General features: G+C 35.0%; 1 protein-coding gene across 1 annotated transcript; it reads right to left on the bottom strand.

The window, feature by feature from the left end:
• Window positions 1-6,099: 6,099 nt before the first annotated feature.
• On the bottom strand, window positions 6,100-8,765 carry LOC7490640 (thaumatin-like protein 1b). Its single transcript, XM_002301932.4, has 3 exons — window positions 8,562-8,765; window positions 7,780-8,470; window positions 6,100-6,876 (listed from the first exon to the last, which is right to left on the bottom strand). Exons 1-3 carry the CDS (start codon window positions 8,623-8,625, stop codon window positions 6,672-6,674), a joined length of 960 nt encoding a protein of 319 aa, XP_002301968.2. The 5' UTR covers window positions 8,626-8,765; the 3' UTR covers window positions 6,100-6,671.
• Between the last annotated feature and the right edge of the window lie 3,547 nt (window positions 8,766-12,312).

Consider the following 12,312-nt stretch of genomic DNA (forward strand, 5'->3'; position numbering starts at 1 on the left):
TTTAAAGCAAAAGGAAGGATTCAGGAACCGCCTTTGCTTTTGAAATTAGCAAAAAAAAGATGCCTCGGTTTTGAAAATGTTGATGCTCATCCACGTCAGTGAGTCCATGGTGCCTTGGAAGTCACTTGTTCGTGGGACCCGTCCGCTCATCTTTCTTGGCTGTGCTGACCGATCATCTTGATCAAATTCCGCGTTACTTACAGGCACTGCACCCCCGGTTTATCTTTCTTGGCCATGCTTACCGATCATTTCTTGAATTTACTTATGTGAAACATAACAGTTCTGCAGCCATCAAGTCAGGATGACCGATTGGTTTAAGGTGCCAGACTCAAGTTCTGGTCCTCGAAAGAGGGCACCAAATAAAAGTTGCCATCCACCCAACATGCATGGTACAAAATGGAATTTGTGCAGTGGCAACCAAGATGTTACCCAATGATACAAAGGCTGTGGACAATCCACGTCCGGAATATTCATAGAGCACATGCTAATTTGATGAAAGAAAGGTGACAGTCCATGTTGAATATAAAAAAGTTGAATGCTTTTCATTCAGAGGTTCTTACATGGCACAAAAGTTTGATTCAGACATTCTTTATGTAACCATGCTGGCTATGATTTGTAAAGGTTTTGTGTCTTTCCCATCCAGTTCAATTTCGAATGAACCCCGGAGAGCATCCACAACTAGCACACTAAGCTACAAGGAAAATAATGTGTTTATGGCAACATATAATTTTTTGCTAATCTTTCTACATTGTACTAGTACGAGCAAAAAGATCAGGATACGTTTCCTGTAGATATAATTGCTGAAGTTTACTGATCATATTCTGTCTACAAGTCATCGAGATGATTTCTTCTCTCTGCTAAGCATGAAAAGCTGCTTCTACTTTAAGAGATCGTGCTGATAATTAGTCAAACAAAGCAAAAGGAAAGACTAATTAACTAACTTATAAGTGACCAATATATTGCAATTAAGTTGCAATTACGTGGTAATCGATTATGACACAAGGGTGTCAAAAAAGCTAGCCAGTATTCACAAAAGTGGAGCAGTTGTTTGTTAATATAAGGATAAGGATTAGATCATAGGCCACGAGATCAACAGGGTTATTTTGTTTTGCGGATGATGTTTGTTGAAAATCTTTAGCTGCCAAAGTAAGAGCCTTGACCATGCAAGACTTGTTCACAGGCATTTTATGGGGTATTAATATACGTGCTGACAAGCAAAAGTGGAATGTCTACTCTGAAAGTGTTTGGGGTTTGCTGCCATAGTCGTTACCATGTGCTAAATTACAAGAAATTTCCCGAGGCATTTCCATACTAGGCCCTGTATCTTTTAGACAAGAAAACATGTCCAGTCAGATTAATTAGTAGTGCTTGGTACACTCCTTGCTGCGTATACATGAGGTGAAAGCTAGCTATTGAGAAAAATGGCACATCTGACGTCGACAGCATAGGGTTCTTAATTATATTTAAAGATAAGTGCGCGCGCGTGAGTAGATGATCAAATGAATGCCATGCATGCATGCATACTTACAAGCCTTAATTAGCAAGTGTGAGCAGAACAGTATATCTTGCAATGAGTTTTGAATTCTAAACAATGTGCATGGATTGTACGTACATGTAAGTTGCGTAGACCACTAATTACCATAACCAGGCTGATAGTTTTCTTACTTGGCGATCCTAAGAACGAATTTATTACATAATTTTTTGTCCAAACGTGCCTGAAATCTTGAAAAAAGCAGAATGAGAAGGGGGGTGTCAGCAACATATCCAATAAGAAAAGGAAACTGATAATCTCCATCTCTTTCCTTTTAGCCATATGCATATACTTCTTTCGACATATCAGAATGTCCTTTGCCATGTTTTCTGTCGTGTAAAGTACGTCTAGATAATTATCATCATCACAAACTAATCTTCCCAACTTCCTTTAACCATTTCCTTTTGCTATCTTTATAAAAGAATTGCGTCACGCTAACAATAGCTATGTCTGCGAATTGAAGACCTAGAAAGGAGTGTTTGCCTTTTAAAATTTTGTAATGTCAGTTTTTAGCAATCTTTGCTACTTTACTTCATCTCTTGTTAATTTGGGTTCGGCTAATTTCAAAGAACCATCTCAACCCAATAGCTTAAGCTATTAGCTATTGGGTTGAGATGGTTCTTTGACATGGTATCAAAGTCTTGATGAGCAAGCGGTCACGAGTTCGAATCTCACAATCCCCATTTATTTGATAAAAATTAAGCACAAGGTAAAGTGGGTCTGTGCAAGTTTCAAGCCCAAAGGGCTTTCACTTGAGGGGGTGTGTTAGAGAATAATATAAATCATATCCTGGGACCTCACCTAACAGCTTAAACTATTAGGTTGAGATGGTTCTTTGACAGCTAAATTCTGAAATATCTTATAAGTAAATTGAAGATGACCAAAGAACCAATAAGAAAATACAACTTTTGGGGTCAATTCAACTAACTAGAGCACCATACGTGCATACATGATCTCATACATTTTGGATTGAATGGTATGTCGACAAATAAAGGATCAGTGGACATGCTTTTATCTGCCATCTTTAAATCAGATGAAGCTTCCTTGGAACATTCACTTAGATTACATGAAGTAATTCGAGACAAGGACAAAAGGGACGTGTCTGAGTACTCAAGTGGATATAAATGCAAGATAAAAAGGGAATGCATGTGTATAAAGTGCTTGAAGGATGTGTTATTTTGTCATTTGAGCATGTCATTCCATGTTTTTTCATTATCTCTGGGAACAGTACTGCTGTACTGAGATGTTCAGCACTATCTTCCAAGTTAAGATTTTGCCCCTTTATAAGTAGAAAAATCAAAGGGAGGAGTGTGGCTGCTTCTACGATAATTAAAGATTTTTGCTTGACTTACTATTCAATGCAAACCAATATTATTATATTTAGACACAAGCAGCAGCTTCCATAAATTTTGGCTTTGAATATTATTACATTTACAAAAGAAACTGATCAACACATGTGATTCGTTTATGGTTTTATTCAACTCTCATTAGATTTAATTCGAAGATACCGTGTAAAAGAATATTGGAAAGTAGATTCAACCATTTCGGAGAATCAATGGGGACTCGAGCAGGAAGCTTGAAGGTGCCCAACATTTTCTAAAATTATTTGGACACCATAGCCCGTACAGGGGTGGGCTTCATTTCAATGGAACAAGCAATGGGCCAAGTTTATGAAGATTAACTCTGCACTTCCTTGAAGTTAAAAACATGTTCGATGTGTTGTTATTAATTTTGATTTTTAAAGTATTTTTTATTTAAAAATATATTAAAATATTTTTTTTTATTTTTTTAAATTTATTTTTAACAACAACATATTAAAATATCTAAAAACACTAAAAAAATTAAAATAAAAAAACACTAAATTTTTTTTTATAAAAATACTTTCTAGCCATAAATAAATAAAAAAACAAACAAGGCTAAAAAGGACATACAAAAGGGTCGACCATCCATGAACCTCAGAAGGGATGGGAGAATATAATGGATCAACCCAAGTATTATGTTTTTCGGATCATATCATCTGCATGGATCCCAATCATTTCCCCTTCATAATTCGTAATTTGTGAAAGAACTCTTTGGCATCCACTTCAAAATTGTTCAAAAGGTCCTCAAAGCTATCCAAAATTACTAAACTTAGCTTGGTATACGACTTAATCTAAGAGTCGGGTTAGAAATTTAATGAATTAACTTAAGTTAGATAAAAAAAAAACATTGTTTTAATATTTTTTTTTTCTAAATGATATCTTTAAAAAAGAGTTCAAAATATGAGTTAATTTTTCATGTTGATCTAATCAATTTTATATTGATTTTGTTTTTACTCGGTCTGGACTAAGGATGAATCATACCAAGGTTAATAACTATTATTTTATCCTTGTAATTTGACAAATATGCAATTAAGGTTCTGCCTCAGGTAGCTACTCTTGACTATATGGTTTAATTATTTATCACCAGTTGATTGCTTAAGTTTTTATTTTTTTTATGAGACGCCATCTGTCTTTTTTCAATGTTCAAAGCGTGATTATGAATGATTTTCATGTTTGAAAATTTGACACATGAAAGTAAAAAAAAAACTTTCTTGAGGCAGCAAACAGGTAGTGTTCATGCAAGCACACAAAAAAATGTCTTTTTCAAGTAACAAACACGAAGATATATAGTTGTAAACCTCTTTTGTTTGCACACAGAAACACTTAATTCTCTTCAAGTTCACGGTCTCACAATGCCCTTTTATTCATAATTTATTCCTTATCCTTGTGGCGGCCATATTTTAACAATATCATTATTTTTACTTTCATGATTTTTTACAGATTTGACAAGAATTTAATCAAACAACAAAGGATTCGTTAGAAATAAAAAGGTTAAGGAAGAGAATTATTCAAAGTCAATTTTTGTGGGTTCTTGTCAAACGAATGTGAGTTATCTTCGACTTTCAGTCCTCTTTGCACCTGGTCTGCCCATTGTCCTAATGCGACGGCTAAGCATGCATGCCGCAATGCTTGTTTTCCTTTCTTCAACAACGAGAGAGACGCAATAATGGTGCACAACGATTTAGCCGAGGAAATTAATTAACATGCGTGACTATGGTGACTCAACAACATTTGTTTTTTCCATGGTGCTGACCGGGCTGGTTCAGGTTTGGGGTTGACCCGCTGAGTCGATCTAGATTTCACAATTGTGCCCTAGACTCAACAATTACCCGCCTTGTTTCTTACAATTGGGCACATACGTGGTAATCCACTGACACAGGAAATTATACAAGGAAGCGTGATGGTCGAATGTCTTGTCTAACAAGTTCAGATTCAAGCTAAATCGTAGGTTATAGAAAGCCAAGGCTAAAAAAGAAAGAAAGGGATGCAATCAATTTAAAGCAAAGATATGTCCAAAAACATGAATATTAGGCCGTCAGTCTTGTGACTCGTGAATATGTAATTAATCAATCAGTGGATGACAGTCGTACCCGGTGTGAACTAGGAGTTTGCCGGTGGCATCGGGCACTTATCGTTGAATTCTAATGTGCATGATTGCTAAGCTACATGTGATGTTCCAGGCCTGGAAGAAACATATCAAACTACAGAACATGGCCGTTCGTGATGCTCGTGCCCTCAATATCGAACTGACGAGCAGGTATGAGATGCGACAGTACCCTCTTGATCAAAATTTTCAATTCCAATTACCTTCTCAATCGACACCAAACTAGACAGAATTTTCTCCCACTCCTAATTTGACCAGGCTATTAATTTCCCACCCTCGGGCATGAAAAAATTGCCCTTCGAGATTAGCTAACATCTGTTTATGGATTGGTTGAGTCCTTGTCAGCCATTGCTTGGAGTTTAAAAATTTTCGTTTTTCAGGGAGAAAAATCATGATCATAGCTATTAAATTTGATTTGGGAATGGCCTCCGAAAAGAAACTGGGTTATTGAATTATTAGATCAACTTGAAAATTAGTTGGTTAAGTTATTAAATCACTTTAATTAATGTTGCTTTTTTTATGGTGTTGATGTTAACTATCATGTCTGAACTATTTTAATCGGATCATTAAAAATTTAATAGAACTAATTAAATTTTATCATGTTAATAACTATTAACTTATGCAATCAAAATGAAAATAAGCCCGAGTTAAGTTCTAGATTCTAAAATCTTCGAATCAACTTATGATGAAGTTTTATGAATATGAATATGATTCTTTCAGCTTGGAATATAGCACGATCAATACCCTCGTGCTAACAGTAAAATAACGCGTTGAGATTTTGTTGGCTAGAGGCCTAAATTAATTGTTCTTTGTAGTATAAACAAATTAAGCCGATCCTATTACAGCTGAAGAATCAATTTTTTGTGGGGTTCTCGAATATGCCAGAGATAGTCTGATGGGTTACATCCCCACAATGGCTCTTATCTATTGCTGGCAAGTACTAGCATCACCTTCCACGCTCAAAACACTACTGCTTTCTTTATGTTATCCAATCTACCCTTACACGATTATTTAATACCTAATTTCAGAACAGTTTCAATTATTGCCAAACTCTCAATTTCATGAATGTTTAAAGAATGCCAGTGGCAACATGACATCAAATATGCAGACAAACATGAAATTAGATGAGAGTTTTATTATCTGGGCACCAAATGCGGTGGTAGCGCAATACAATTCACACACTATCGAAACCAACAAATGAATCCCATCCCCTCTGATAAAATAATAGTAATAATAATAACAATAACCTAAACGCTAAAAAGAAAAAGGAAAGAGTTTCATGCATTTTGCACCACTACCATCACTAACCACACCATCTCCTCAGCCTCTTGAGTAGTATTTGACCCCCGTACAGGACAACAATGAAATTGGATTTTCCTTTATGGAGGAGTGGATGGAGTGATCTTCAATGGACGTGTGAGCTTTCAATCATGACTCAATTCCACGTATTCCACGTCAATTCGGCCATCCCGTAGGGTCACATGGGCCATGCATGAAAAAGAGCTCAAAAAGTAATAGGGTCCACTCCATAAGAACCGACAGCCCCACTTGCGTAAAAATTCGGATGGCCGATTTTTGCAGGTCCATGCCCTCCAAAGAGCGTAAACTAGACTGAAAGAAAGAGATTTCAAGGGGCCTGCTCTGGTGTGTAAATATATATTAGTGTATATAGGACTTAGAATAGCTGCCGCCACTGCCAAATTGCAACTGTGAAGCTGACAATGCCCGCAGTAACGTGTGATCCTAACACGTTGCCATACATGGATGGTGATGCTCCATTTTGGCTCAAGGCGCCTTCGTACACCATTGTGCTGTTGATGAGTGGTGTATTGGTATTTGTGTTCGTATTCTCAGAGTTCTGCTCCTGTGACGCTTTTTGGCTGCACAATTTACCATAAACATAACCGTTAGCACCCTCGATATTCATTCACTTTACAAATCCGAGTAAATAACTCAATTTATTGTGGGGATTTGGAAGGATGTGTGGTCTTCTGTGTCAATGTTTCGGATACAGCCACCTGTTCTGGAGACCACTTATTGCATGCTGCCAGAGACGTGCATTAATTTAGGCAACATGCCTTCTTTTTCATGAAAAGGAACCGGATCCTACTGCCCATCTCATTATATAAAAATGCTTTACTTTACTTCCTACAGTGAAATACTGCCGAATTTTCTAGGTTCGAAAGCATTATAACTAAGATTCTCATCGGTAAATTCTAATATTTTTTAAGGAATTCTCGAGATTGAGAAAGACATTGTAAAACACTCTACAGGAAACCTGGCAAGATGTTAAACAATATTATTTATCTCGTGATAGATCCTTACTTTCAGATATTTATTAAAAATATATTTATTTTGAAAAAAATATGAAGTTTTTTTTATATTTTTTAATAATTTTAATGTGTTAATATTACAAATAAAAAATTATTTATAAAAGTTATTGTAATATATTTTAAATAAAAAATATTTTTAAAAAAAATCCTCCTCCTCCTCCTCCATGTCATCAAATACAGCATAATCTATGCCGCGAATTGCAAAAAAAAAAATGTTAGCGTAGGGCTGAAGTGATATGATTTTTCAACGGCTCACTTCATATATGTCAAAAACTGACACGACGTTTTCTCAAACGTTCCTTCAGCTGGCAGTAACGTAAAAGTCAGGTGGTAAATGAGGACAAAACGGTCACCTCAACGTTCATGTTTGCAAGCTCTTTTTTACTTTTTCTCGGACAAACAAACCCTCTAACGTTGCAAAAAAGTGACCAAGGTGGAGAGGAGATTTACCTGGTGTTAGGCGCGGGGCAGAAGGTAATTTGGTAATCGGCGGAGGCACAAGTGAAGGTACTAGTCTTATCATCGTAAGCGTAGCTGTAAGCGCGTGGACAGGCGTTCTTAAATATCTCGGAATACGAAGAAGGCTTGCAAGTATCGGGTGTACCATATGCACCGCTACAACAATACTGTGGTGACCTAAACGCTTCACAAGCGCTCTTACATGCCACGCTCTCGCCTCCCGTGCTAGTAACCTTAAGCTCCGAAGGACACGCGCCATTCAAATCCACCACGCATCCAGTGCTTGTACAATTCTGACCAGAACCGCCCTGGGGGACAACAAGCAATGGCAAGTTGTACCCATCTACAAGGCTGACATCAAAATAATCCATCCCTCCATAGCCGTCAATCTTGAACTCTGCTAACGTAGCCGGAGGAGCTGCACCAGTGCCTGAACATTCTAGTTTTCCAGAGCCACAATCCCCTGTTAGGCAAGAGAATTTTCCTGTGGAGTCTTGAGAGCAATATGTGCGGCCCCATAAACGTCCACCCCATGAAGCTGGTGCTGTAATGGTTTTTGACTCCCCCTTTTGGAGGGAAAAACCAGTCGTGGAAAGAGCTGGTGCGTCTGCGTTGGACAGAATGCCTGGCCATACTGTGTAGCCACACTTATTTGTTAATGTAAAAGTTGTTGAAACAACACCTGACAAAAAAAAATTAAACATTAATTTCAAGAACTCAAAGAAACGAACCAATTATAATTACAAAAACTCTCTTGAAAATATTATAATTACCCGAAATGAGTAAATGGGCAATGAAGAAGGATGATAAAGGGATAAGTAAAGTTCGTTGAGACATTGAAGAAGAATTGATAAGAGAAATGTTGAGAGGTAACAACAAGAAGAGAAGTGTTTAGTAATGTGATTAGCAATGACACCAAACTCTTCTTCTTCTTGTGTCGTGTATGGAAATGAGGTAATGGGAAGACAGAACAGGGTATTTATAGACCTCAAGCTGCTATATTTATAGACAGAACAGGGTATCAAAAAAAAAAAATCGGTATTTGATGGGGCCTAAAGGGCTGAGGATAGGAGATGGGCCAACAAAATTTAAGGTGACGAAGAGCCGCATCGTTTAAAATGGCATTTGAGTAATTAAATATAGTAGTTAATAGTTTGTTTAGGTGATTAAAATTGATTTGGTAATTAAGGATTTTTTAGATATGGTAATTAAAAATTATTTAAAATTTTAATTTGGAAGCTAAATTGATTAAGAAAATCATACAATAAATTATTTAGATAGTGGAATAATGGGAAATTGCGTGTTTTATATTATGGTGTGAGGTATTTTAAAAAGTTTTTTTTTGTTAAAAATATATTATAATAATTTTTTTATATTTTATTTTTAATATCAGCATATTAAAATTATAAAAAAAATATTAATTTAATATTTTTTAAATTAAATATACTTTTATAAAACATAACATAATTTTAAACACGGTGACAATTTAACGGTTTAACAGGGAGTTGGTTGAACCGCTGTTTGCCAGTAAGCACCCAGCACCTTCTGCTTGGATAGAAAAAATCCCCCAATATATATTGTGGAATGGAAGCACTATCTGAACTACGAAGAATTAATTTAAGTGTTGCTGCTGTGTATTGACATTTTAAATATTCTGATGAATGTAAATAAATGTCAAATAACTTTTTTAACTTAAAAATTTAAAAGGTAAAGCTAGGAGTTTAAGCTATTATTTGATATTTTCGTAATAATTTCATATTACTCTTCTTTATGTATAATTAAGTGTTTAATTTTATTAAATATAATAAAATGATAGGATTTAAACTTGTAAATATTTAATCATTAAAATTTTAATATTATATTAAATAATTATTTTAACTAAAAAATAAATAAATAAATTATTAGGTGAGTGGCGTCTTTCGATTTTATACCTAACACTACTTCTTAGTACTTTTTTTTAACCTAGAATCGCTAGAAGATATGTACTACTATTGAACTACTCTCTTGGGAAAATTTTGTCTTGCAAATATGAAAGTCATCCTACCAAATCCCATCAAATTTGTTACGAGCACTATATTTCCATGTTAGCACCAACCTTATTAAATTGATTATATTATATTATATTATTTTCTTTCCTCCAGCAACAAGTCATAATTATGAGAAGATGGTACTACAGTTCATCAACTGCTAATTTCTTTGCTATTTTAAGATTTCCTTTTGAGAAATTTTACATCATTAATTATCACATTAAATACCATTAGCTATTATATGAATTCACTTTAATAAAACAAATAAAAACATGAAATAAAAATCACATTTAATCTTATTAAAAATATTAAAAATATCTTCATCTGATCATTTTAAAACTAATTTTTTGGTTCTCTTCTCATTTTATCTTTCCATCCGACACCTATATTTTTTTAAAAAATATTTTTTATTTAGAAATATGTTAAAATAATATTTTTTTATTTTTTAAAAATTATTTTAACATCAACATATTAAAACAATTTAAATTCATAAAAAAATTAAATTTGCATGGAACGGGTTTGCACCTCTCTCTAAATCCAGTACCAGCTTTAAACAAGAAGGGAAGAGAAGCCAGGTGACGGGGAAAGAAAAGGGTAAGAAAGCTAGCTTACTGTAAGCTTAACACCACTCTCTAAACGTGAGCGGACTCCTACAATAGAATGTTGCACGCTACAAAGCCATGGACATGCATGCATGGTTATTAGTTGTGGCAATGTTTTTTTATCTGTAAGAAAGTGTTTTCTTTCCTGTTTTGTATGCCATCCAAATGCTTAAGAAGTGTTTCAGAAACAAATTTATGGAAACAAGTGATAGGAGTTTGGAAACTCGGAAAATGGTAAAATGGGAATGAAGGGAGTCGAATGCGGCACGCGGCATTCTTGGGTGTTTTATAATCTCTTAGCATTATGGACAATTAATGGAAGTGTAATCTTCGGTTAGCTTTTCAACAATGACACGTCTGTCTTCGGAATAGTCGACGGTCAAGCTTTGTAATCCAGGCTCTTCATGTCTGTTGACAATTCATTGCCAATCAGCACCAACCCAAACCTACTGACGGGCTCGACGATCGATGCTACATGTCCCTGAGTTGCAAGAGGGACAGTTAAAGTTGGGTTCAACTTACAACAACATTCAAGATCCCGAATCTCATAATATCTTGGGTAGTTTTAGCGCCAATCAGGGTTTCTCAAGGATGAAGGCGTGGTGCCCAGAAGTTAGAAGTCTTGCCCGAAAGCAACTACTCTGGTAGATATTTGGCATCAAGAAATATCTGCTTTTCCAAATATCTAATCGAGGCCCATCGAATATAGGAAATATCTCAGACATAAAGTTATAAAAGTTCGATTTCCCTATCCAACATGACAAAAACATAGCAGTAGTTTTGAGAATTTTGTATTAATTAAGCCACCGGCTTAGACTAGACTGGTTGTGTTAACTCTTGCAAGTTAGATATCTTGGCATGCTAACTCTATGCACACATGTAATTGATTGAGTAATTGATTGTTTCTTCTTCGCCATGGGATCACCTTTACCTATAGTAAACCTAAATGGCGGCCCAGAGACCCTTCAAACCGACACGTTTTTCTTTTCTTTTTTTTTGGACATTCCCTCTCCGAAACATTTTTTTTAACAAAAATGTTCTGGGACAGTCTTAAACAGTGAACTAGAACAATGTGTTCAATCCATTCCTGTTTTCTGAAGGGTTGCTGTTCGATAAGTTTGGCAAGAACCAGCTTAGAATATCTACTCATTAAAAGAAGAGAGGGAAGAAAACTAGGGCTGCTCTTCAATCGCTTTCGCTTCATATTTGGAGAATGTGAAACAAATTAATCAACGGGAGGATGATATTGGACACTCACTTGACTTTAAATCTAAATCTAGAGTAATGATACCCTTGACGAATCGTATTCAATTGTTTTTATTTTTTAATATGGATGAATTTTTAACAAAAAAAATAATGAGAATAATTTTAAAGATTATAAATTTATGATATTAAATAGAAGGTGTAGTTAATTTAATTTCTTATCTGTATTCTAAAAATTTATTCTTATAAAATATTTTTAATACATTCCATATATCATTGTCACAGTACTGTTGCTGCCACTAATCCTCGACGAGAAGTCGCACTCTGTGACGTCCTGCAAACAACAAATTGAGAAACTCCATATTTATTTTGCTTTCTGACACAAAAACCAAACTGAAGGAAATAATTCCCTGGTTTCTTATGACGAAAACTCTTCTATTTTGTATCTTACCCCTTGTTTCATACTCTATAGCTCACAAGGATATAGATTTCTTGTGCATCTTTTTTTCCCTTGGCCATTTCACGACTGCCGTCCTAAGTCTCTCAAAACCTTGTTTGTTTATGAATTTTAAAAGAATTTTTTTATTTTTTTATTTTAAATTAATAGTTTTTGGTATTTTTAAATTGTTTTGATGGAATAATATTAAAAATAATTTTTAAAAAATAAAAAATATTATTTTAATATATTTTTG

This window comes from Populus trichocarpa, chromosome 2 (assembly GCF_000002775.5).
Source record: "Populus trichocarpa isolate Nisqually-1 chromosome 2, P.trichocarpa_v4.1, whole genome shotgun sequence".
Lineage (NCBI taxonomy): Eukaryota > Viridiplantae > Streptophyta > Magnoliopsida > Malpighiales > Salicaceae > Populus > Populus trichocarpa.